Source organism: Bombus huntii, chromosome 5 (genome assembly GCF_024542735.1).
Source record: "Bombus huntii isolate Logan2020A chromosome 5, iyBomHunt1.1, whole genome shotgun sequence".
NCBI lineage: Eukaryota > Metazoa > Arthropoda > Insecta > Hymenoptera > Apidae > Bombus > Bombus huntii.
In genome coordinates, this window is record NC_066242.1 from 11,144,917 (window position 1) to 11,169,771 (window position 24,855).

At 35.5% G+C, this 24,855-nt stretch overlaps 2 protein-coding genes across 7 annotated transcripts in view; one reads left to right on the forward strand and one right to left on the reverse strand.

Moving 5' to 3' along the window:
- Positions 1 to 24,855, forward strand: part of LOC126866137 (tudor domain-containing protein 1) — a 308,571-nt gene that overhangs the window by 67,654 nt on the left and 216,062 nt on the right. The window lies entirely within an intron of this gene.
- The window catches only part of LOC126866144 (uncharacterized), a 108,722-nt gene that overhangs the window by 65,147 nt on the left and 18,720 nt on the right, over positions 1 to 24,855 (reverse strand). For 2 of the 3 annotated variants that reach the window (XR_007689780.1, XM_050619345.1), the window contains exon 1: positions 1,601 to 1,885. The exons of the other annotated variant lie outside the window; for it this stretch is intronic. Coding sequence is in view for 1 of the 2 variants with exons in the window: in XM_050619345.1 (XP_050475302.1) it covers positions 1,601 to 1,655 (55 nt within the window). In the remaining variant the exon portion in view is untranslated. Of the gene's footprint in view, positions 1 to 1,600; positions 1,886 to 24,855 lie in introns of those variants that run through there. 3 annotated transcript variants of the gene reach the window in all.

The window sequence follows — 24,855 nt, forward strand, 5'->3', positions numbered from 1 at the left end:
CTTTCATACTTTATTGTCATTGACCACTTCGCGATATAACAAATATGATAAAATGAAGTCATGTTCGGAACGATTATTATTGGAAATTATTTATTATTTATTATTATTATTATTATTATTATTATTATTATTATTATTCGGAAATTATTGCAATATCTTTCTGTTATTGAAACTTTTAACGAAATTGAGGAAGAGGAAAACCAAAAAGGGGAAGTTCCGAAATCAACTCCTATCGAAATAAATACAATTTGAAAAATATGGTTGCTGCTGAAAGCAACGATTTTGATAATTGCACGATGCTATACCACGAAAGCCCTAATCTCCGTTATTAAACTGGAAGTCCGTTATTACTGAACATTTAGTGAAAACGCAAGCCTGGAACATGCTGGTTCCCATAGCGATTGACGTATCATAAACCTGAAGATGTGTCGCAGCAATTAACAGACCCGCTAGCCTGGCTGAACACCTGGGGTCTGTTCCCCTGCGAGTCTTTCCGTAACCGACATTGTTCCCTGTAGACGATGGGCGGTGACTGATTATCCACGAAACTGTAACGATCGTTCAGCCCTTTGTTAACGCTACCCATCATTTGCTTTAATTATTTTCATATCCAAGACAAGTGCGAGCTTCGTCAAAGGATTGGAATGTTAGACGTAAAAAATAAGACGCATAGTTAATGCTGTGATTTCAAGAGACGAACAACGACAGATTAGCTGTTTCTACAGACCGTGATATTCGCTTTAACTAACGAACAAAACAGTTTTCTTGGTAACGATGACTGCGTATCTTGTGGATGAACTTCGTAAAAAATGTATTCACTCGTATGGAAATAAACAGAACAGAAAAATCTAACTTTACAATAGTATACGGTTTAGAGTAGAAAAATTACATTAATCTAAATAAAATACGATTAAGTAACGGAGTAAGTAAAATTAACTACAAGTAATTACAATAATAATTAGTCCCGTTTTATCCATTTATGTAATAAACAGGACAAATCCACGTTACAATCTTATATTACGAGGACTACTCTACTTTTTGCATTCCGTACCCTATAAACACCTAAACATTCACAGCTTCTTCATCGTTACCATTCCTATCTAACTCCAAAATCTTGCATCTATCAAACCATAATTCCTCCTTGAAGACTGCTATCTCAAGAACCACCTCATCGCTCGCTGAACGACGTACACCTCGTTTAACGGACAATCAACATTCACCGATACTTTTCTACCTCGAGAACTTTGCTTCTTCGTATTTCCTTTAGATATACAGTAGGCGACAAAAATAAAGAGACAAATACCGAAAGTAGGTATCAACGAAACATGATCCAACTCTACGATTAGCGTCGTATACTCAAGTTTTATTTATTACAAAGCCTGGAAGCACAAAGTTAAGCTAGTAAATAATCGAAATCGATATTCACATCTTCGTGTAAACCAGCCGTGTTTAACGAAGCTTCATTGATACCATTTCCATTGCACTGTTACTCGCACTTATTTTTATCGCCGACTGTAAATCCTTTGTATCCACACTGTCGTATCGCAAGCGTACGATATGTCCTATGGTACACGCGCGGAAGACGAAGATTCTTACTCACCCAGGGCGCACAGTAGAACGTGAACGAAGCACACGGGGACACTGGGAGACCGCATTTTTCCGCCAGACGCACTTGTGCACAAAGCGAGGCGACGCGACACGACGCGATCGTGTGTGTATCAGGCCACGCGTGCAAAGAGGACGCGCGCGGATCGAGGCCTACCCGTTGCGGCGAAGTCCACGCGGAAACTGGCGGTTCTCGGTGACACACGGCCGCCTAGTATTGCCGGCTCGCTTCGACCAGAACGGAACGTTCGCCGACTTTTGCCTTTGCCAACGGTGTGCAGGCTGGCCTCTCTGCCGCCCAGAATCTCAGACCCAGTGGTGGGAAAGAAGGAAAGAAAGCGGCAGGCGGAGGCGCACTTACATCCTCTCGCAGAATCGCGAACGCCTTCGGGACGGCCGGTTCTCTGCTGCCTTTTTGGCTACTTGGTCGGATCGAAAGTTGCATGGACTGGGAGAATGTGTGAACGATGATCGAGATGTTTGGACAGAATGCATGGGATGATGGGATTGTCAGATTTTTTTCTTGTTGTACGTGTTTGAAAATTGTGAGATTTCGTGGATTGTTATCTGTCGAATGCTACGGAAAACGGGTTTGTTAATGTTTGACGAGGTATCTGAAAATGAGGTACTTTTTAAGATTCTCGGTGTCAGAGAATTATTTGGAAGAAAATATTTCGAACGTATCATAAAGTTGCTTTTTATGAAAGTATATGTAATGTTTAAATATATGGTATCTTTTCGTTGTTTTGTTGCTGTAATAAACGTAATCACTTAATTAGTAATATTAATTTTAAGTGTTGTCTTTTCAGGCCCTTCTTTGTATAGAACGGAGAAATATAGTAAACAAGGCTGTGTTTATTAACATTATAGTTTTACTCCTTATCTAGTATGTTTATAGTAATTGGCAGAGAGCATAATTATTAAAGTTTAATGAACACATTTAGAAACAAAGTACTGTTCCTGGAGAAAATCTCAGTCCTCTTCGTGAATTCAAGGATATAATTAAAAAACGAAAGAAACATTGTTCTTTCTTTGTGTTTTAATAGTGATAGGATTAAAATGTATACAAAATACATGTATGAAGTAATAGTAACAGAATGTTATCTTAATAGCAGATAAGAAAGTATGAAAGTTGCTGACAGGATAAGATATTGGATATTCAGATAGAGATTTTTCTTTTTACCGTTTCTAATTACCGTGAGATAGTTTAGAGTCCCTTAAACGTTATTCCAAATTGAAATACCATACAAAGCTGATAAATTAATCGTACTTTAAAAATAGTACAAAATATTTACTTCATCGTTGAATTGCGTATCACAAAGGGTATGCAAACTTGATGAAACAGTTATTGAAAGGATCGCATAAATTCTAAGTTTTAAATAGGAAACACTTCGATTTTTATGGAAAAATTTTAAACGTTGTGCAAACGTTCTCTATGGTAAACTTGAAAGTTTCCAATTTTCTTAACCTAACGCTTTATTCATTGAAAATGGCAATGACGAAAAGTTCGTTAAAAGCACTTGTTGAAGCACTCGGATATCGTAAGATGTCCACAACTCACCGGGAGAATTCGCAGGATATCTTACAAGTGTGAAAATTGTATATTCATACTGGTGTTGGCATAGCGTTCCTTCGTTGAAACCCTGCCGATGCAGTTCCTTTGTTGCTTCTTTTTCGTGACGTAATTTTTCTGCTAGTAATAACTTTCGAACGTTGCATAAGTATAGGTGGTTCGAATTTCCATTCACGTACTGAACAAGTAGAAAAATTCTGTCCGATGGAATATTAAAAATATTCATTGGAATTGCGCTCAATGTAATGTAACGCGTGTATATGATTCATCACTGTATAAGACTTTCTCTTATTGTTCAAGTTCAATTTCGTGATAATCGTTCAAAATTCCACATCGTACAATTGATTTTACCATCTCACATTTTCACGTTGTTTCCACACTTTTTAAAGTTTAAAGTGTAAAGCTCTCATTCTTCTGTGATTTTAATCATAATCATTTAATACTCCATCGCGCTTGAAAAATCAGATTTTTCACTATAACTGTTTCTTCTAGTTTCTATTATTCTAGTGTCTATTCTCGTTATTTTTAAAGACTGGAATTTTTTTGTATCTCGGTACTTTCCATCTTTTATCGAATACGCATATTTTTAAATAATATATAAACGCAGTATTAATAAATTATCGATATGAATATTAATATGTATATTCACGGTCTGTATATTTATGTTTCAGGTACGTACGAAATATCAGAGTGTGCTAAATCATCAATTGTGAGTAATTTAAAATCATATTACCATTCATTAGCAATAGTAACTTTCCAATAATTACAAACTGCATCGTATATACTTTACGTCACATGCATTTTACGTAAAATTCCCCAGAATATCAATTACCTATTCCCACATTATCTTTTGCTTAAACAGGATCAACTTCCCATAAGAGCGACCGGTAAACGATTAAAAGCGAGCCGCGACTTACGCGTTCTGCTTTTTCTTTTTTTCGGTACTTGCTTGATTCGAAAGTGACTCGACCACTTTCCATCCAAGTTTTTCGCGTTAAAACTAATCCGTGATATTCCGCCCTAAAGGAAAACAGTGAAGCAAAAAAAAAAAAAAAGAGAAAAAGAAAAGAAATAATCAGAAGGTGACAAAATTAGGCAAAAAGATTGACATAGCAACTATCCTGTCGCTGCGTAGAATTATACTGCGTAGAATCGTGCATCTTCTTTCGTGTTTTCGCGTTAAACTTAATTCAAGAAAATAAATGCGTATAAAGAATTGCATAGAAGTTGGACTGAAATGTTGATGATTATCAAATTCAAGAATCTATAAGATATCTTATTTTCATACTTAGAAATATCGTATTTATTTTCATACTTATCTTAGACGTATCGTATTTATTTTCATACTTATCACTTAATTTGCTTTCCGTGATATCCATTTACTTTATAATAACGTGAAACCATCTATGCAAAGCAGTAGAAATTGAATCGTTTCGATCGAGTTGATCGTTGCGTTGTTAAACAGAATTCAGTTCACGCGTCAAACGCAAAACATTAAATATAGTGAAACGAAAAACACATGACTCAAGCCACTTTCATAATCATCGGTTCGACTAGAGAAGGCAGAAAATTAGATTCTGGTCAAAAATTAGATAGACAATTGGTATACTTTGTCGTTTAAACTACGAAATTGTACAATTTGGACAATGTAAATCGCACTGGAACGTGATAACGTTATCAGAAAAAAGAAAAACATAATGTCTGATTAGCTTTCTAACGTTACATCGCATAATCGATTCGCTATAGCATTTCAATCTTCACGTGAGATACGCGATGTTTTTTTTTTTTTTTAGAGAAATTTAATTGTCTGCCTTTTGGGCGCGGAAGATTTATTTGCTTTTTCCAAATTAGCGGAAACGAATATTTTAAATTTATCTAGCGCAATGGTTATTAATGTTATCTAGAAGAAAAATTCACTGTTAATTTATCGAACGTGTATTTGAAAGATAGTATACGAAAAACACAAATTCCCAGGCCGAGAGTTAATAAATTTTCGTATCTATATATGTAGCTGAATTTCACGTATAAAAATAACCGTATGTCATATATTGAAATATGATATTACTAAAAGACTACGATACAGTAGAGATATTGAAGTAGATATTAAAATAATAACAGTCGCATTTCTAATAATCCCCAATACAAATATTCTTCTTACAATATCAAAATGTTCATTATACAAATACGTTGATTTTGTAGGAAACAAATGAAATCTTGGAGTGATATACAAGAGTAGCTTTTTATTTTCAGAGCGATAAAACTAATTTGAAGAAAAAATGGAAAATAATTGAAAGAAATACATTTTAGAAAAGAAGACGAAAGCTACATATTCAGAATCTTTAAACCTTTTTTCCCATCAGAACGAAACTCATCGATCAACGATCTAATTAAATTTAGTTTCAGAACAGACAATAACCTAACGATAAAAAACATTGAAAAATCACCGAAAAGACAACGAAAGTTTAGAAAGATGAATCTATAAATCATTTATAGTATTTGTAACATAACTTGATCTCTGGCACAAAGTAAAAATAACCAACTATCAAATCACTGGAATTCAGTCTCTTCTCAAAAAGTTAAACGAAGTTACCGACAAAAAAAAAAAAAAAAAAAGAAAAAAAAGACGCCCAGAAAAAAATAAAAGGTAAAAGTAGTATTAAGAAATAAAATATTAAGCCATAGACCTTTAGGGAAGTTTCGTTGCTCTTTGAACCGCGTTAGTGTACAGATAAATAAATAAGCGAGGAAACAGAAGCGGGTGCCTAAGAATAAAGACAGAAGACACGGCAAAGAAAAGGGTATAACCGGTCTAATTAAAAGGGTGTAATTAGTCGTAATTATGCCAGTAGTTCTGCTTTCGAAAAGCGTGACGTTTCTAGCGAAACGCAGTTCAAAAAGCGAGCGAATCAACGCCGACAAGATATAAAGATGGCAAAATGGAAAAAAAAGCGTGCAAGACACTCGAGTGGCCCGTTCGTTTGTTAACATCGTGCGTTACCTCAATATCATATTACGTGTTAAATTAACGAATCCAACCGCGGAAGAAAATACTATTCGTATAATTCGCCGCGGCGACGGGATTATTGTTTTGTATCTTTTTTAATTAAGTTCTTTTTTTTCTCTCTTTTTGTTGCTTTTTCACTTAGCCATTAGGACCTGGTTTATTTTCCTCAAAATGATGTGCACTTTTATTTTATCATTCGTTTTATTCAGAATAATATCAGGTGTACGTACAGCGCTATATGCCGACGAATAATTTTCATGTAGAGCTGACTTCGCTACCGTAAAACGTTACATACGCACTTTCTATGCATTCTTATGGAAATTCGTTTCTAAAAACTTTAATACTTACGCGGTTTAATCGTCACTTTGTTGTTTCAACACTACGGAGCTAATCAGCACAAAATACACTGTTATCAATGTGGCAAATTTAACTCTTTCAATGAATTAAATACAATGATTTGCAGCCTTTTACTTCAGTGGAATATAAATGTCTCTTTGTATTTGAAATAATAGCAAACTATTCTCTATGTAGAAAATTGCTTGATGACTGTTTGCTGGGTACAACGAGTCTAAACTTAATAAAGTCAAACAAAACATTTCTAGCATTAATGAGTTTTATACATTTCTATAAATAATTCCTAAATGCCTGATATCGATGAATCTGGGTGCACGAAGATTCGAACAGATGTAAAATATTAATCATTGTTACACTTGCAATCAATATTTTCTTATAGAAAATAATTTCTGATAAATAATTTCACAATGTTCAATCAGGAAATTCGTAATGCAGCCGATGGGAATTACGAAGCGAACATTATACATGTTCGCAATCAATAGCGATTAACATCGTAAAGTATCGCGTGTAATTAGGTGTTACGTGATATATGAAAACGTTGCGTTTTCTTTGGCGTACGCGTTTCCATGTACTTTCGCGCGAGACGAACCGCTTGCCGGATCTTGTTTTAAGCAGATTAACCACTGCGAGTCTATTTGCATTTTGCATACAGCTTTCCTGCTGCTCGAATTCGGCCGATCGCGTGTTGCTGCAAATTTTATTTCGCCCTTGCTCCAATTAATTCAACGTTCGAATTTAACGCGCGTCCGATGAACATGACAAACGAAAATGCATAAATTATCGCTCTACTTATCTATATGAGTCGATAATTATTCGTAGACCGGCGGATTTTCCACTGACGCGTGTAGTAAATTAAAGATTTACTGAGATTTTTTCATTTTGTGATGCTACCACGCGCGAACCAAGTATCGCGATCTTGAAAGTTTATCGTTCAAGCTTCTTGAGGATTGTACAGGAATTTATAGAAATTATATTTATATTTATATTCGTGTATTACAATTACGCGATATGAAGGATATTTTGTTAGAAAGGATTCGAAGTGCGTGGGAGAGAAATGAAGAACATCGAAATATTCCTTTCAGGAAGAAGACAAACATAGGCAAAAATTGTTTTGTTTGCACGAAAAAGAATGCAATGAAGGAAAAAAAGAACAAACTTGTAACCGCACATTTTACAAAAAGTTATTTAAATCCGTAAAACAGTACCACTGTGTGGCTACAAAAAATTCTATACAAACTTACGGGATGATCATTTCGAGCATTCTAGTAGTTCTAATGTAAAAGGAGGTTAATTTACTCGACCATAGGAAAATAAATACCATCGCACGCGGTACTATTTCATTAAGGCCAAAACAGGCTACAAAAACATACTGCATAGCTCGATGGACGAATAAAAGTACAAAAAGTAGCCGCAATAACGCGCGTACCATCTCGATATCTCCTGCAGCTGCGTAACGATTAAAGTTAATTATTCGATAATTCATTTGACATAGTTTTTAGGGGTGAATCGTCAATCGGCTGAACATCATACGGCGCGTATACGGCCACGTGTACACAACCATAGAAAACTCGACAGTGTCGTAGATTTCCGTGGGAATAGCCTGGTCGTAGCATTTGTATAATTCACAATATCGACGTCAAATAAATAATCTATACAACGAAACATAAATAGTCGTGGAGCAACGATTCGCTGTCGACCAGCCTCGCTCCATTCCCCGGCTCCTCGGCTCGTATTTTTTTGTGCTTTCATTACGAATGGAAATTTTCACGCTCGTGTTTCATCCGGGATATTCCTGGTGAAAAAATAGCGACGATAACGAACACATCAGCGGCCGTGGCCAGTAATTGTCCCGCGCGAAAAACTGTTGCACGACGACCGAGCGAAAAAAGCTTTTTCCCCGGTCGCTCGGCCCCCATTTTCCCACTAATTTCCGTTCTTCGTTGCAAGTCGATGCGAAATCGTCGACGTAGTGTGTCCTCGTCCTTGCTGGAACGTGGCACGAACGTAGGTCAGACGATACCTTGAGGAGTTCGACTTGCTTCGTCTAAGGTTCCGTTTAGGAAAGTTATTTGGTGATCGGTTTTTCAACAGATTTGATTTATGGGAATTGAGACGATGACTGTAATAACGATGCTATACCGTACAGTTAGGTTAGAATTGGGAATAGGTGTGTACAAATTTTGCGAATTTCTCTTTAACAGGTTGGTCCATAAACTCGCGCGATTTTCACTTCATATTGAATATTATCTCGTAACAATTGCCTATCATCTATGTCTTATACTTATGTTATTCGATAGCTCCTCGTTCCTTTTTTTTATGCGGTCGTATATTCTTCCGTTCTCTGTCGATAGCAAAGCGATTAATTGTTCGAAAAATATGGAGGTTAACAAAAATTTCATTTCCCACCCGTTCGCAAATTTGATAAAAACGCGCTTGAAAATTGTGGATGAGACGTTCTCTAACATCCACCCTGCTCGTCGAATCTCGTCCCAACGGATTATCAAGATTTTCGTTCCCTCCAACATGGTCTAACTGATGTTTTCTTCCACGGCGACGTGGAATTGCGAAAATGGCTGGCAGATTCGTTTGCTTGAAAAACTGCGGAGTTCTTCGAGCGAGGAATCCAAAAACTACTCGAACCTTTGGCAAGAAGCTGTAAATAACGATGGACAATACACGGTGTAGACGAATTTGTAGTAAACATTCGAGAAAAGAGGCAGAACTTGTCGCGTTCAACAAGCCGCACAAACTTGTGGATCAGCTCGATATTAATTTAACGATAGGCAGGCTGTGGATGTTTATGCATTTTTGGAAAATCTCAAGATGGAAAATTGCGATAAATACGCGTAACAGGAGGAAATATACGCAGAATATCCGAAGGAAAGAGCGCGTCATAGCATCTAGCAGGTGAGACGAGGCTCCGTTTAGTTTGCACTTGTTTTATCATTTTGATAAAAATATGAATTTGAACAATTCGATTATCCGTACAGCGTGTGTCATGATCAATTCGTGCGATAGAGATTCTACTACGTTTCACTCCTAATTTCCATTTCGCGCGTCCTTTCGCGAGATATTCGCTTATGACGAGACACGCGACGACGTTCTTGTCCTGTGACGTTGCTGCCAGCAAGGTTATTCGAACGTAGACGTTAATCCACCCTCGAGAACAAGTCGAGGGTGCTTCTTGTCTGGAAAACTCTTTCCGCCCGCGGAGCTCTTTGCACATCCCCGAAATCAAAGTCTCTCGAATTGCAGACGCGAGGATATATTATTAAGTATTCAGCGAGTGAAGACAAATTACTGAAGGCTGCCACGTAGAATTTCAAACTTTTCTCATGAAACAAGTTGGCGCGCGCAAATCGCAACGTTGGAACGACGAATCTTCGTCGCGGAATTTCGCAGATACTTCGCGTTCCTGAACGACTGTTAATTATCAACCTTTTTAGTTTCCACTCCACACAGATACGCATATCCGGAAATACCTAAAAACTTTTAGCAAAATTATCGCGTCCATTTTAAGGGGTTCGACTGGAAAAATAGGATTGTTTGTTGGAAGAATCTCTGATTGTAATCTACGAAAATAACAGTGGCGAAAGGAAGAAAAATTGAGAAAAATTGTGTTCAGCTTGGAACAGATTGTTCGTAGAATTCTAAGAACACAGAAAAGATAGGAATTTTCGAATAAAAATGATCGATCCTGCTCTTTATTTCGTAGAGAGGGGTAGCTTTTCAGTCTTCTGAAAGATGTTTAAGCGACAGAAATTACCGATAAGACAAGCTAGCACCAACCAGACAGATTGTACAAAACTATTCGAGTCTTTCCAATTATTACAAAAACGCGTTATATAACTCTTTAACGTGAACCTAAATTCTTCGTGTACTTCGTTACACATACGAGTAGAAGCTTGTTTATCGTCCATCTCATTCTAGCAAATTAATTTTTTTTAATTTACACGTCGATCAATATCAATAATAACTAATACAAATTCGCAAAGTTCATTGGTCAATTTAACGTTGAATGCGTAAATAGCGGAAACCTATCTACCTAACATTTATTACACGACTACAGAAATTTGATTTTATAGGCCAAACTATAATCTATAAATTCGTCTTTTAAGAAGTCAAATATTTTATTCGCGATTCCGACGTTTTGCTTTATTTCTCTTCGCGGAAAATCCGGGGGAGGGAAATGTAGCGCAACGACCAGGGATTACGTTTTTACGCAATTCGAGCCAGAGGTCTGGATTACACGTGAGAAGTCTGGGATCTAACAAAGCCTGCTTGACGTAAGAAATTGCGAGCGCGTGTTGGCCCCGGGGCTTTGTGCTCTCCTAGAATGATGCATTGCGTTGTACGCGCTAATGAAACGAACTAGAACGATTAAAGAAGAATGCCAGGCTCGCTGTGGAACACCACTTGTTCATTCATTAGCCCGTGGATTTTTCTGTTAAGAGAAAGATCATGAAGACGTACATGCTTGCGTTTGAACGAATTGCGTGATCCTGCACTCCAAGATTAATTGAATCATCCATCATTTTCGTCTAACGATTAATATTCCCTAGAATCTTTCGCCATTGTCTACAATGATCTATGGTTGTACCCATTTACGATGATAATGATAAATTCATTTCACTGCGTCCAAGGAAAATTGTTTATACGTAGAACTTGGAGACGAACATTTTTCTTCCCATGATGAATATAATCATAGTAATAATAATACTAATAATGTAAGAATGGCATAATGATGTAACAATACGGATAGTGAAACACGCAAATTTGGAAAAAGTTAGATAGATATAATTTGCAAAATAAAATGTGTAGAAGTAGCTTCGTATTTATAATAGGCCTCGTTGGTATTAGGAAAATTATAATAAATATTTCTGGAAATTATCGGCGCTGATATTGCCTAGTAATAGGTAGGATAAATGCATTGAAAAATGTAGATTAATTGATATAAGAGATTCGTAATATAAATTAATAAATCAATAGATGTATATAATAAGAAGTGAAATGCTGTCAGAACAAATTATGCAAAATTAATAACAGCTGGATGTAAATGATGGTGACTAGTGATATGATGTGTGCAGTACCGCTTTTTCAAATGAATGTATGATTCTCTATTACGAATGAGAGGGTGAAGCTAAATTATGTGGATTCTACAGAAATAAATAGTGAGTATTACCCCCATAATGTTTGATACATAATGTTTAACAAATAAATGATATATAATGACTCTTTAAAATATATTACGTAGGTTTCCGTGTTATCGTTAGTAGTATGAATATGTTACCAAACATAGAAAACATATTTACAGCAAAAAAAAAAATCTTGTATCGTTAAAACGAAATCACTTCGATGGGAAGATCATTCCGGAAATCATGAATGTCCTTTTCCATAAGGTTGTTTTGCATAGTCGTACGGTACTAGTTATATAATTGTAAAGAAATTCCGCGATGAAGTATTAGTTATAAAAAATCAAAATTTTAATAAAATACGTCGTTCATGCTTTTAATGTCCTATCTATGTGAAATCGTATACGTGGCCAAATTGCGCGTGTGTGTATGTGCGCGCGCTCGCCAATCGCGCGTATACCGGAAATTCCCTTGAAAACGAAGCAAAACCAGACGTCCACTCTGGGTTTCCCATTTATTTTCCCACCGAGTATCACACCTTTATGAAACGCGCGGTAGAACGAGTATTATAACGACCATATTGCCGCGAAGCTTGGAATATTCATTCAATCGAGGGGTAACACTGGAAAACACTGTTATAATATTGATAACGCGAAGAAAATGGCCGGTTCACGGCTAGTTTTTCTCTCGCTCCAATAAAGTTTTATCTTTCCCCCGTGGTGGGAGTTGAAAAAGAAAGAGAGACAGGAGAAAAGGGTGGAAAATATAAAGAGCGGGGGGAAAAAAAAGAATGGTAAAACCGTATAATCGCGACATAATCGGATCAAAACCGAGCATTCCGAAAGCCGATTACCGACTAATAGCATAATGAATTTTCATGCCGAAAAGAATCGGTGTAAAGTAAATTACTGCTCCACCAACGACTCGAATTCGCGAAATACTTCGGATCCTTTCATCTTGCTGAAGTATCGATATTTCGTCTTTGACGAATGTTGTGGGCTCTATGGTATCAAATCTTCTGTTTATTTTGTGCAATTTAAAGGTTGAGATCGGTGAATTTGATCTCTTTAAAACACGTAATATAATGAGCGAAAAGTTTCTTTGGTATTTTTATCGTTCTACGTTGGAAGACGAGATTACGTGCTCGATTTTGTATCTAAATTTAATTAGCGATTATTGTAGGAAGTTTAAGATGATTTAAATGGATCTTTTTAATTGAAATACGAAATTGTGTGATTTTTTAAAGGTCGAATAACGTTGAAATGTCTATTGGTGAATATAGGATAAACTGTAGGAAATAGAATGTTCTATATTACGAAAAGCTGGTTTGGATGGTAATATTTCCTAGAAAATAACTCAACAGCGGTATTTTTAATTAGTCGCTTTCCAATCACCTTATTAAGGATAGTTGATTGACGAATAAATAATTAATCAAGAAATTTTCAAATTGCTTTATAATACTTTATATTGCTCTTTAATATTGATTTATAATATAAAAGCAAAATACAAAATATAACGAGGAAAATTTAAGTTTCGAGGAACAATAGCCTGCAAAAATGTTTCTAGTGTGAGACATTTTTATGTCATGAGACTTTGGTTTTTATTAAAAATACATTGTCACCATTCTTTACTATAATTATAGTTTATTCCTTTCCAACGAGCAATATTTAGAATAATGTCGATCAAGCGAAATTGAAATATGATTGCATAATTATAATGTATAATTTTTTCTATCCTTTTTTGTTTGATAATTTTTATCGTGGAAAATCAATTCGTAATTTACTTCTCCGTTAGATTTCTTTCTCCTCGTACGAACAGTCGTTCTTAACATTAAGTTCGCTGATTAATACGCTGTTATCGGAAATATTACTGTATTCCTTGTTGACTGACATTGTTTATCGAGCAATTTTCCGCGATTATTACATTTACTCGACTGAATTATAAACAGTGTTTGCTTTCATAGAGTAGTAATCAAGAACTTGAAAGGCTGAACGTTTAAACGAATCAGGAGAATTGCAAACTCGATGCAATATGCATATTGATGTAAATATTGATGGAATCATTTCTGTTGTGCAACGTGACACGGCTTTCAACGTAAGAGAACAAAATAGAAAAATGAGGGGTCAAGTAATTGGCGAATTATCGATGCTAATATCACGATAGCTACTTAGGCAGTCGCATAATTCGAAACACAATGAAATCAACGTAGTCATAGTTCATCCTATTATCCTTGCGATACCAATCTACAGTTGCTACATTAAGCATAATACACACCGTTGTATTTACTACAGCATTTATATAACAGTTAATTAAATATACGAAATACATTAAGTTTCATATTATTTTTTGACTACACAGACATTTAATATTTATTATAAAAATGAAACGCGGAATCTGATTAAAAAAAGCTTGGTTAAAAAATAACAGTACGTGGAAATAACTTTTTCACCCACTATGCGTCAATGCGGAACTTCTTCCATATCCTATGACCAGTTTTACGTAACAAATGTAATAAGATCTCGCGATATAGGTGGCCGAAGACGTAACGAGTTTCGTGTGTTCCAAGCAATTTCATTGTTGCACTTATGATCCCTATTGAACCCGGTCATGGGAGAGTGTTTTCGCCTTTCGAAAGCAGGGATCCATTGTTCGATTCGACAACGGGACAATGTCCCAAAGGCTGGAGGAGTCAGCTTGCTGGAATATATCCAGTCGTTGAGAGAGTTTCAGCCGAATCGAGCTGATTTCCGTAGAAAGTCGTGGAATTCGGCTCCCTCGGATTCGTTCGTGTTCCGTCCTTGAAAACGATATAATTGGAATCCAAAGAACGGTGAAAGTAGCCCAATCTCTTACTAACCGGCGGATGGGCGAGTTTCCAACAAGTGAACTAACAGCAATTCTCATTGGCGATTTTATTCGCCACTTATGGAACGCGGTGAAGTGATTAGCATTATCTGATTATTCCAGAAATAGGTTCTACCGATTAAGCAAGTGTCAGAATAACGTAGTTCTTTTTCTTGTTACATATTTTAGGTGAAAATGAACAGCTATCTGGTTGTAATTAAGAGGCGATGTTAAGGGCGAACGTAACGTTTCGTTTGTAATGTTGATTTTGTTTATTTAAATTGTTTAATTCAGATTTATCTAACCGGGCAAGTCAATTGATACCTTTTACTTTTCAGACGAAAGTAACAGCTATAATCGATTAGAATGTTTCACCTCGAAAACTATTGTTAAGTCTCTATCATTCACTGATCCATTGATAGCGTGTCGTTAACTATTAAAATAATATTAATGAACACTACACTGCCTTCTCATTCTACTTTCTCAACAATACGTTTTCCTACGAAGCGTTCGTTCCAAAAGAAGAGAAAAAGGAATGGAAGGAAAAAACGTAGAAGCTTGGAGAAATGTAGCACGAAACCCCATGAAGATGGCGAAATCGCTGCGACTTGACCAATTTTCGCAGCGCACGAAGCCCGTTCAGGTTTCTTTCTTCACGGGAAATCCCGCGAGCGATCGGATACCACTAACGTGTACCGTTAACCGAGAAATCGTATCGGGACGTTTGCACTGGCGCACCAGGAAGTCGGAACACAGAGACATTTCTTATTCATCGTGGTGCTCCTTTGACACGGTACTGGAAAGACTAAATTTCGTACTGTCATTCCTGTCTGACTAGGTCTTTTTCATAATCATCGGATACTTTTTGCTGACGACAGGTGTTGCGAAGATTGTAAAAATTGTTACATAGATGTTTCATAAATAATGATAATTACGGATGTTGGTTGGAGGTAGACGTGGCACGATCTCAAAATAGAAAATATCACACGGGACAATCTCAAAGTAGAAGATATCGTATGCCACAATCTCCAAGTAGAAGATATCACAGTAATAGTAAAGGATGCTTTTTGTCAGAAAGAACATTTACTAAATAAAATTAATGTATTTTAGGCTCTACAATTGTATATGTTGCTATCGATGTTGGTTCGTACATACAACACACTGAAGGATACTTAGCGTATTATTTTTATAAATCGCTGAATATCGTGATTCGAATGTCAAAGTCACGTGTTTCATTCATAGGCTATCCGACTATGTAGGACAACCAGATATGCAATTTCGAGGACATTATCCGATGCCTTAATTTCGAGAAACCGGTTCGTAATTCCACACGTTGACTCTGCATATTCGAAACTTAGCATTCACTCGAGCTCCACATAAACGTATCCGTGTCCACTATGGAAAGAAATTTCAGGGTTCCTTATCTTTGATTAAAACTCGAACGAACTGTCGTGGTAACATCTGCTTGCAATTACGTACAGCTCGAGTCGTAATTTAACGAGCATAAAGAATCTACGTTTTGATCTTGTAAAGTATTGAAATATCTCTTCCTTCGGAATTTCTAAAGTGTATCACGTGTTTCGATCGTTTGCTCAAGGCTTCCGAAGGTGGAGAAACATATTTCGCGGTGAAGAAACTTGGATAATTCTTTAGAAAACTGGTGTTACTTGATTCTATTTGTACAGTGAATATGACGGTGCGTTGGCTGTAATTGGTTATGACGAAGATCATCGTAAAGCAATTAAAACAACGTTAAAATTTATTTGTATCCAAGACAAAGAGACTGAGAAAACATCATACAGCGTACAGATTAATCTTGTTGGTTATATATTAACATGGAATAGCGATTGAAGCGTTTCGTAAATAAACAGCGACAATTACTTCAAAGTTGCAGGATTCTCGATTAAATACTGAAACGATCTCGTAGCCAGTAAATCGTTGTTCCTTCTAATACGGTTCAGGTTAATTAGAAATCGATCTACTCGCTTTTCAATCTTTGTGTTTTTCGTTCTTTTTTTTTTTTTTTTTTTTTTTGTATTTCAAAGTTTTATTGTAAGTGGAATTTACCTTCACTTGTCGTTTATTTCGTTTTGGATTAATTTCGGTCTGGTTAATTCGAACCTCTATGACCAACGAATTATAACTTTCTAACTTGCGTTCTAAGCTTCGTACAAAATTGAAAAAGAAATAGGTCGAATTCTCCTTTCTGTGAATTACAACTTTCTAAGATACGATCTTTGAATGGTCTTCTTCAATTAGAGCTGAAAAGTGGTGGATGGATCTCTCCGTTTTATATCTTTTCTTATATATCTTTTATATCTTTTCTTCCGACTGTTAGTGACATATTTGAAACGTGATATTAGAACATAAGGCAATTGTAACTAATCGTTTGATTAAACTTTAGAAACGACATTATTAAGAAGTAAAACATTATTATTTGTGTTACAGGAACAGACTCGATCGGTCTTCCTAGCGTTAATCTCACTCTTTAATAACTAATAATACCACAATTAATTTTTTTAAATTGGAAGTAAAATGAAAACGATATTTTCTTGAGACTACACATTTGTTAATAGAAAGCACAAAAATTCAGTAAAATTTAACCAATGAAATAATATACCACAGAAATAAAAGTACGCTTTGGAACATAGTCTTCAATTAATAGTTAATATTAATAGTTAATATACATAATTATTATCATTTTTAAAAAATGTAAAAACATTGTTAACCATACCCAACACGGTTTTATCAAATAATCGAAAAAAGATCGATGTTCTATTTGTAAAATCCAATTGCTCGAACTGTTCTTACTGAATCAATGTCTGTCAATAAAACATCCGTTTGCTACATACTTTTATTGAAAAGTTCGGATTAGAAAAGAGAAAGCACGCGTTCAAGAAGCCTGTTTGTTAGCTTGGACGTCTCGTTTGCCTGTCTCGTTCGACACCCGCGGTGCGATTGCTCGAATTATCGTCCTTCTCGTTTGAATATGCTTTATGCAGAGCTTCTTACTCGCGACAGGAATGAGAGTCATTTAGCTGCTGCTGCACGTGCACCGTTGCCTCGGTATCCGACGACAACGTGACGCGTGTATATTGTGCATGCGAATAAATTAACATCATTGTCCTGATTCGTCGCGAAAGCAATGCCATCGCAGCTCCGTGGCTCCTCTGCGTTTCTTCCTACCGATCAGAGTACCGATTTTGTGGATGAAAATCTGAAAAGGACTTAACTATCTTGTGTATCAGGTTGATCGAAGAGTTTTCTTGTCGAATTTTGTAACAGTGGTTTATGAAATTGGTCTAATACTCGTAGAAATCGATGGTGAATGTATCGTTCCTGTTACAGGGAACATTTTCTTCTTTTTTTTTATTTCAGAAACTTCAATGAACTTCATATACATGTATGAGCTTAAGCTTCGCTATAGCCTGTATCATAGTGATTATCTAACATGTGCAGTGCGTTTTTCTAAATTACATTCCTTTAGAGAAGCGAAAAAGTATATACAAACTACGATGTTAGGTTTGACAATTAACATTTTCGTATTTGTAGGAAAGTTGAAATTTTATCTTCTGTGAACTTTTATTAATTCAGTAGAATTAGCTGTACTCTTTGAGTATCGTACAGTTTATACGGCCAGATAATATGATTCATATCTTCGCTTTCATATTAACATTTGCATTTTCCATAGCTTGCTGCATTTACGCGAGCAGGACAGGCTGCCAAATTATAATGTTCCGATCTTACGCGGTTTATTGCGACAATGAAATCTCTGGGAAAATCGCCGTTCGATAAATCGAAAATCCCATTCACCGACACGTACGAAAAACACACACGAGAAAGAAACGGGGGCTAAATTGTGTACGCGGAATATGATTAAAGAACCTTGGTACTCATACGGGACATTTACATAATATCTGAGAAACGATCTTTCATTAACATACTATTCCATAGTGTATGTTCGATGTTGCATTTTGTACGAGTTAAAGATAAAACTTGCGGTGGAGACATTTTTCATGGTCAGATCTAATCTGTTTGAGGTAAATTGATAGTTTGTTTAGATTTGAAAAAATTTTTTGACACAATATTCTCCTTGTACCGAATTATTATATTACTGTACATGTGAAAATTCTGTACGTCCGATAAAAGAAATTCGTGTTAATACTTTTCTCCCTCGATGACAACATACGCAGTGAATCGTCATATCAAAGCACGCGAATGATTACCATTTGATCCAGATATTATTGATACTTAACGCATACCTGATTCCTTAGGTTCCTGGATCCTACCGACCGTTTCTTCCTCCGAGAAAGTGAAAGGATGTCGAGATCCGATGTGTCTCCACGTGAAAGCAACACGCTGAAGCGACATGGTGGAGTAAAATTCCAAAGTTCCATAGAAAAGACGTGTATTCAATGAACAACCTTATTTTTTTTCCTTTGTAATAATTTTGTTTCATTTTTTTTTTCAATTATAGTCGTCTTCTTTCCTCTGTTTCTTTTTAGGTGATTTTTTATAAAAGGTTTCATGAGATTTTTAATCGCGTTTTTGTTAGGTTATGAATCGAATAATGGAAAATTCTACCACTTGAAAGAAAATCGCGTTTAAAACACATCCGTAGATGGTATGCTGGATAAAATGTTTGGCGAAATATAAAGTTAATTAAATCTGTGTCTGCGTCTGTATCGACGCCAAATGAACGGTACCAAATTAATTAAAATGAAAATCGTGAAGTTTGCTCTAAAAATTGTCGGTGAAGGTTGAAATTCGTTCATCGTTCCCGATATTTTAACATTCTCGTTCTACATTCGAGAAACGTACCTTTAAATGTACAATAATCAGCCATTATTAAATACCGTACAATTTATCTCAAGTATTTGTAACAAATAACATTCGTGAATTAAATATAAAGTATTTAACTCGTAACTAAGAAACAATATCGAGAGATATCTAATTGATTTAATCTAAATTCTAAAAGAAACGTAACTAAATTAATCTAAATTCGATTATAAAGAATTCCGAATATAACGTATGAAAACTCGATTTAAATATGTCGATTAACAATTCTGAAGAAAAATTGTACGATATAAGCTAAATCTTGAAAATCATTCACGAATTATAGTAGAAATGTATCTTGAATAGTGTGAATAGACACAATTATTCAATGCCAATTTATCAATCAATCACCGGAAAGGAAAATTGCTGGATTAGCAACGAATGATCACTTAGACTTAGAGGATTACTTATAAATCATCATATCCATAAAGTATCCAATTAGAATTTTCTAGTCAATTGTCACGAAGGAAAGTTATAGGCGAATAATAACTTTCAGAATCACTTGTGATAATAATGTAATTTCGAATAATAATATGATTACAAAGTATTCAGTCATCATAGAATTAATGAAAACAGGATAAAGGAAAATTGCCGTACAAATGGCGAATAATTATTTCGTAGATTATCCACAAGTCATAGTGTAATACTAGTTATTTTATTATCAGTTTATTATTTCACTTTGATCATGTATGCGCTATAATGTAAAATGTTAACACAGAAACTATCCACTTTTAAATGCGTGTTTAAATATGCTACACGTAATTCATTACTACTAAAACCATATAACGTGTAAACACAAATACATATACGTATTCCATATATATCCATGGTATAACAATATTTTTATCTCAATAAAACTGAATATTAATATCGTCAAAAATACCCTTCGTGTTTGTAATAATTAATAACAATAGTAATTTTAATAATTGTAGAATCAAAAATCCTTGTATCAAACGTGTTCCCATCGATTTCACAGTTCTGGTGTTAAATAAAATAAAATTTGTGCAAGTTTTTTCACAAGTCTATCCATTAGACGTTCTAACACTTGTGTTCACCAAAGTGTCTCGCAAAATACTAGTCTGTACGAATTACGAAGCAGTCGTTCGCTCAAGTCGCGAATAACAACGAACGTATTTATCATTTTTCTGGCGAAACCATGCGCCGAAACACGTTCGATTGGATGACGTCGAAATTATCAACGACAGGGGAGGGGAAGAGAATCAATCTGGCCTGGAGAACGCGGGCACGGGCAGGCTGAATCTCGAATTTCGCGTCAACTATTTCGCAAATATTGATGGTTAATAACGTCGGTGGATACCGTTTAATGGAACGCTCAAAGTTGATCGAGAATTCGTTTCCCACCTGTTCACTTGTATCTTTCTCCCTTTCACCTCTCGTTTAGCGCTCATTACTCCCGTACGTTCGTATTATTACACACCGATGTCAGTATAATCTGATTATCCGCGCGCCGATGATCGGTCGCGGATTTTACTCGTTAAGAATGCGCGGCCCGCGTTCCTCCGGTTTTCGTTCTACCCGGTTTCGTTGTATTTCCCATAGCGGCGGAACACGAGCCCTGCATATTTCCGTTGAAATTTCTATGGCTAATACGAAGCCGATAATTTTATTCGTTTAGAGAAAACACGTGGGAATGAACATGTGTTGCCCATCGATATTCCGGATTAGGAAAATATTATTGTAGCGGAGGTTTGCAAACATTCTAGCTTTGTCTTCTGCAGGCGATTATTAGATCGGTCTGTATGAAATTCGTTCGAAGGATAGAATTTTCATCAGTCGTAGTTTCTTCAAAGTATCATATATTTCATCGATATAATAATTCTATACTCGGTTCTCTATTTTCATGTATTGTATACTTAATTCGTTGTACGTGTATACGTTGCATCGTCGATTTAATTAAAAGTAAGTCGCTTTTGTGAATTTTTCATTCCGTAGTGAGAACAGTTTTTACGTATGAAACAGTCTAGTTAACATTATTAAATCTTGTGTTTGCTGAAGCAAAACGATCAGACTGCAATTTATTCGTTATTGTAAGGGTTATAACGCATTAAATGATTGATATCGTTATAAGTATTTTGTGCGTCTTTTATAATATTATTTGTGTAACGATTGGACGATCGACATCGAATTTTACAGTTGCAGAATTAAAGTAAAATATACAGATACTTACTTTTGCTATATTAGTTTTACTTAATTTTCTTATATTTTAAATTTATTTCTTTTTTGAGAGAAAACATTGTCCATCTAAATGCATATACGTGGGATAGTGTGACATCAGGGAAGAACGTGGCGTGAGGGGTAATTGTTTATTAGCGTTGTCAAGATATGTTGACATTGTCAAAGAGTGTTGTGAGCGTTACCAAGGTATGTTTAGGAAAAAAGTGAGCATGGAAAACATTGTAACGAGAGTTGAAAAAGTCAGAGTTGAATTTATCGTTGTCGTGAAACAGGGTATTATATTCGATTTCGTGTGGGTGCAAACGATATTGTATAAATTATACTGTTACCTACAAACTAATAATATAACATTCCTACATATATATTTTGTTTACTCAAGAGAGATTATAATATCGTATTCGTAATCCTAATAAATGATCCACGTTTAAGTAAAGTAATAATAAATGTGATTTGTATGCAGTTAGAATAGAAGCTTGGTTATTTTATTAAAAAGTAAATCTCATACTTTCACATATTCATCAATATACCTGGATATATACAAATTATTCGCATCAACGTTAACGGACGAATAAAACTCACCACTCCCCAATCGTTAAGCTGCTAAAGGTTCGCATTATACTCTTAACATACATGCACATATAATATCAAAACCACAAGGAAACATATCGTGGTGTGGGTACGGTAAAACACGATTTTGCGATTATTATACACGGTATTCTCTTATGGTGTACGCAATTTCTCTGAAATTGGTGACCGCGATGTTATCCGTTCTTCTCGTAAAAGCTAAGTGGGATAACAGAATTGATAAAACTGAGATTATACTGCTATCAATATTTGTAAATCCTGAACGCAAACAGGAGTACGAAACTTACGATTATTTGTCGTATTTCAGTAGGAGTATCGTTTTTTAGATTTTCCAAGCGTATATATTGTCGAAAATTAACGAGATTGTGAAAAACGTGCCGTTTATAAAACTGTACAATTTTCGTTAGAAATTATTAATTATAAAATTTATGAGTATACTCTGCTATCTTTAGTATTGATCATTTTTAACAGAAACGAATTCTTCACAATCCGGATAGCAGTTTAGACGTCGGAAGGTGAAGTTACGCTGGTTAAAAAGCATAACTGACAGTAACGTGTTGCGATGGATATCTTCTGAATGTTCATAGAAATAAAATTGGTTATGTTCTTACGAATGGCCATAAACGAAACCATTCATTATATTCACGGAGCTTGATCGTTTAACAATTATAATATTATTGGAAGATAGTACAAAGATTAATTTAGTATTATAAATTCTACATGTTGAATACCATTCTATCCATACTATATGCAATCCAATTAGAATTGTTGCACAATCGGATATGAAAGCTGACGAATGTAAGACGGATCGACCAGAGAAACGATGGTTAATGGGACATAAAGCAGTTTCGATGGTAACGAGTGTAGAATGGAGCTGCGGGGGTTGAAATTGTGGAAACTTGGAGCACGAAACCGATTATGATAGCCATACGATCCGCTTTTAGCGGGATTCATGTAAATTTCAGCAAGATTTTCAGCCGAATATATCGCGTGGGGCGCATGACGTATCGCCGTTGCGAGAAAATCCTCTCGTCGCTGACGGATAATTCGCTGATGGCTAATGGCCGTCGAACCCAAACTGGTGTACGTGCAACGCGGATTTAATTCACTATACCTGAATATTGGTGCGCTCGAAGAGAAAGCACGTCGAGTCGCTTCTAAAAACCCTTTCCATCGAAAGAACAGTCCAACTTGGCGAATAGACGATAGTTCGTTCCTAAACAATGATAAAGACTATGAGTATTGTGAGATACGATCGCTCGAACTCTGATATCTTAAAATTCCATCTTGTGCTTTGCATAGAATAATCAAACTCGTTGTATACTAACGAGACATCATTATCTTTAATATAATGAAGGAAGAATTAGAAAATATCGTGTTCGGTTGGAAAAAATATTGAAAACTAGGGAATAACTCTACGATAGGGTTGTTTGAATCGGTAAGGATGTATTATACAAGATCTACTAAGATATAGAAGATCATTTCCAGGAATAAAGTAATATATACGTGATAGTGAATTATGATAATTGCAATTGAGGATGTTAATATCAATATTGATGAGTAAAGGCTAGGAAAGTATAGCTGTCAAACTGTGAATAGTATATTTCACTGTTTATTATGCAACCTATTAACGAGTTAAATAGTTTGTTTTCAAATGTAGATGCCTCAAATATCGTTCATAATCGAATTTATTTAATTACAGAGAAAATTATTTACAATTAGTTTGATTTAAAAATCCCATTTTACTCTATGTAGAATTGGGAATAGGAATATTTGTACTAAACAAGTAATTTGTAATTTCTTGTATATTTTCAAATTGGTTTTAAACTTTACAAACGTAATCATGATAAACGAGTCTCAGTGACAGCTTTTATGAAAATTCAAAGTGTTTCGTACAAGACACACGATATACTCGTAAAAAGTTTCCACAAATGTTCGGATATTTTGCTGAGTCTGCGTCTTAATGTTCAGCAGTTGCACGTACATCAACTCTGGTAATATTTCAAAACCAATACGAATTAAATATATTCAAAGTTCTATTTCTTTCAAAAATAAAATCTTCGTAGTACACAAATCTCACGAATGAGAATATTTCACGCGTCACATGACGTGATCGGTTGTTCCTTTTTATTTAACCACGGAAACTTTCGAAGGATACAAACATTAACACTTTTTCCATAGGTCTGCTGATATTTGACGGATATAGTGGTCGAGCATAGAGCTTGCTGTGGCTGCTCGAAGAGGAGGAAACTTCGTTTTGCGATTCCTTCTGACGCGAGACGGAAATCGGTTTATGACGCATCTTAGGATTAACGAAATCCTCTTGAGCTGCCGCTTCACAGGCAGTGGCGTGGTTTGATGAAAATTTTACTGGCTCGTCGCCTGTTCGACCTGTTTGTTTTACTAATTCTCACACGTATACTTTGTACATCAATTCCTAACCTGTTCTTCGCCTATCGCAAAATTATTGCATTATAGGAACTACGCTTTAAGTTCTTTTTTACTTTCTTGCTTCTAAGTTTTAACCTTTCATATTTTTCAATGATCGTTTGCTTAATTTGTTTCCATGTTCTTCATAGATTTTAACTAATTTTAACGATAAATTACGATAGGTCGTTCGAAGCTATTGGACTGAAAATACGGTTAAAATAATAATTTACGTTACAATATCGTTAAAACTATTTATCGATTATCTTAATTTACATTTGATCAATGCCACGCTGATC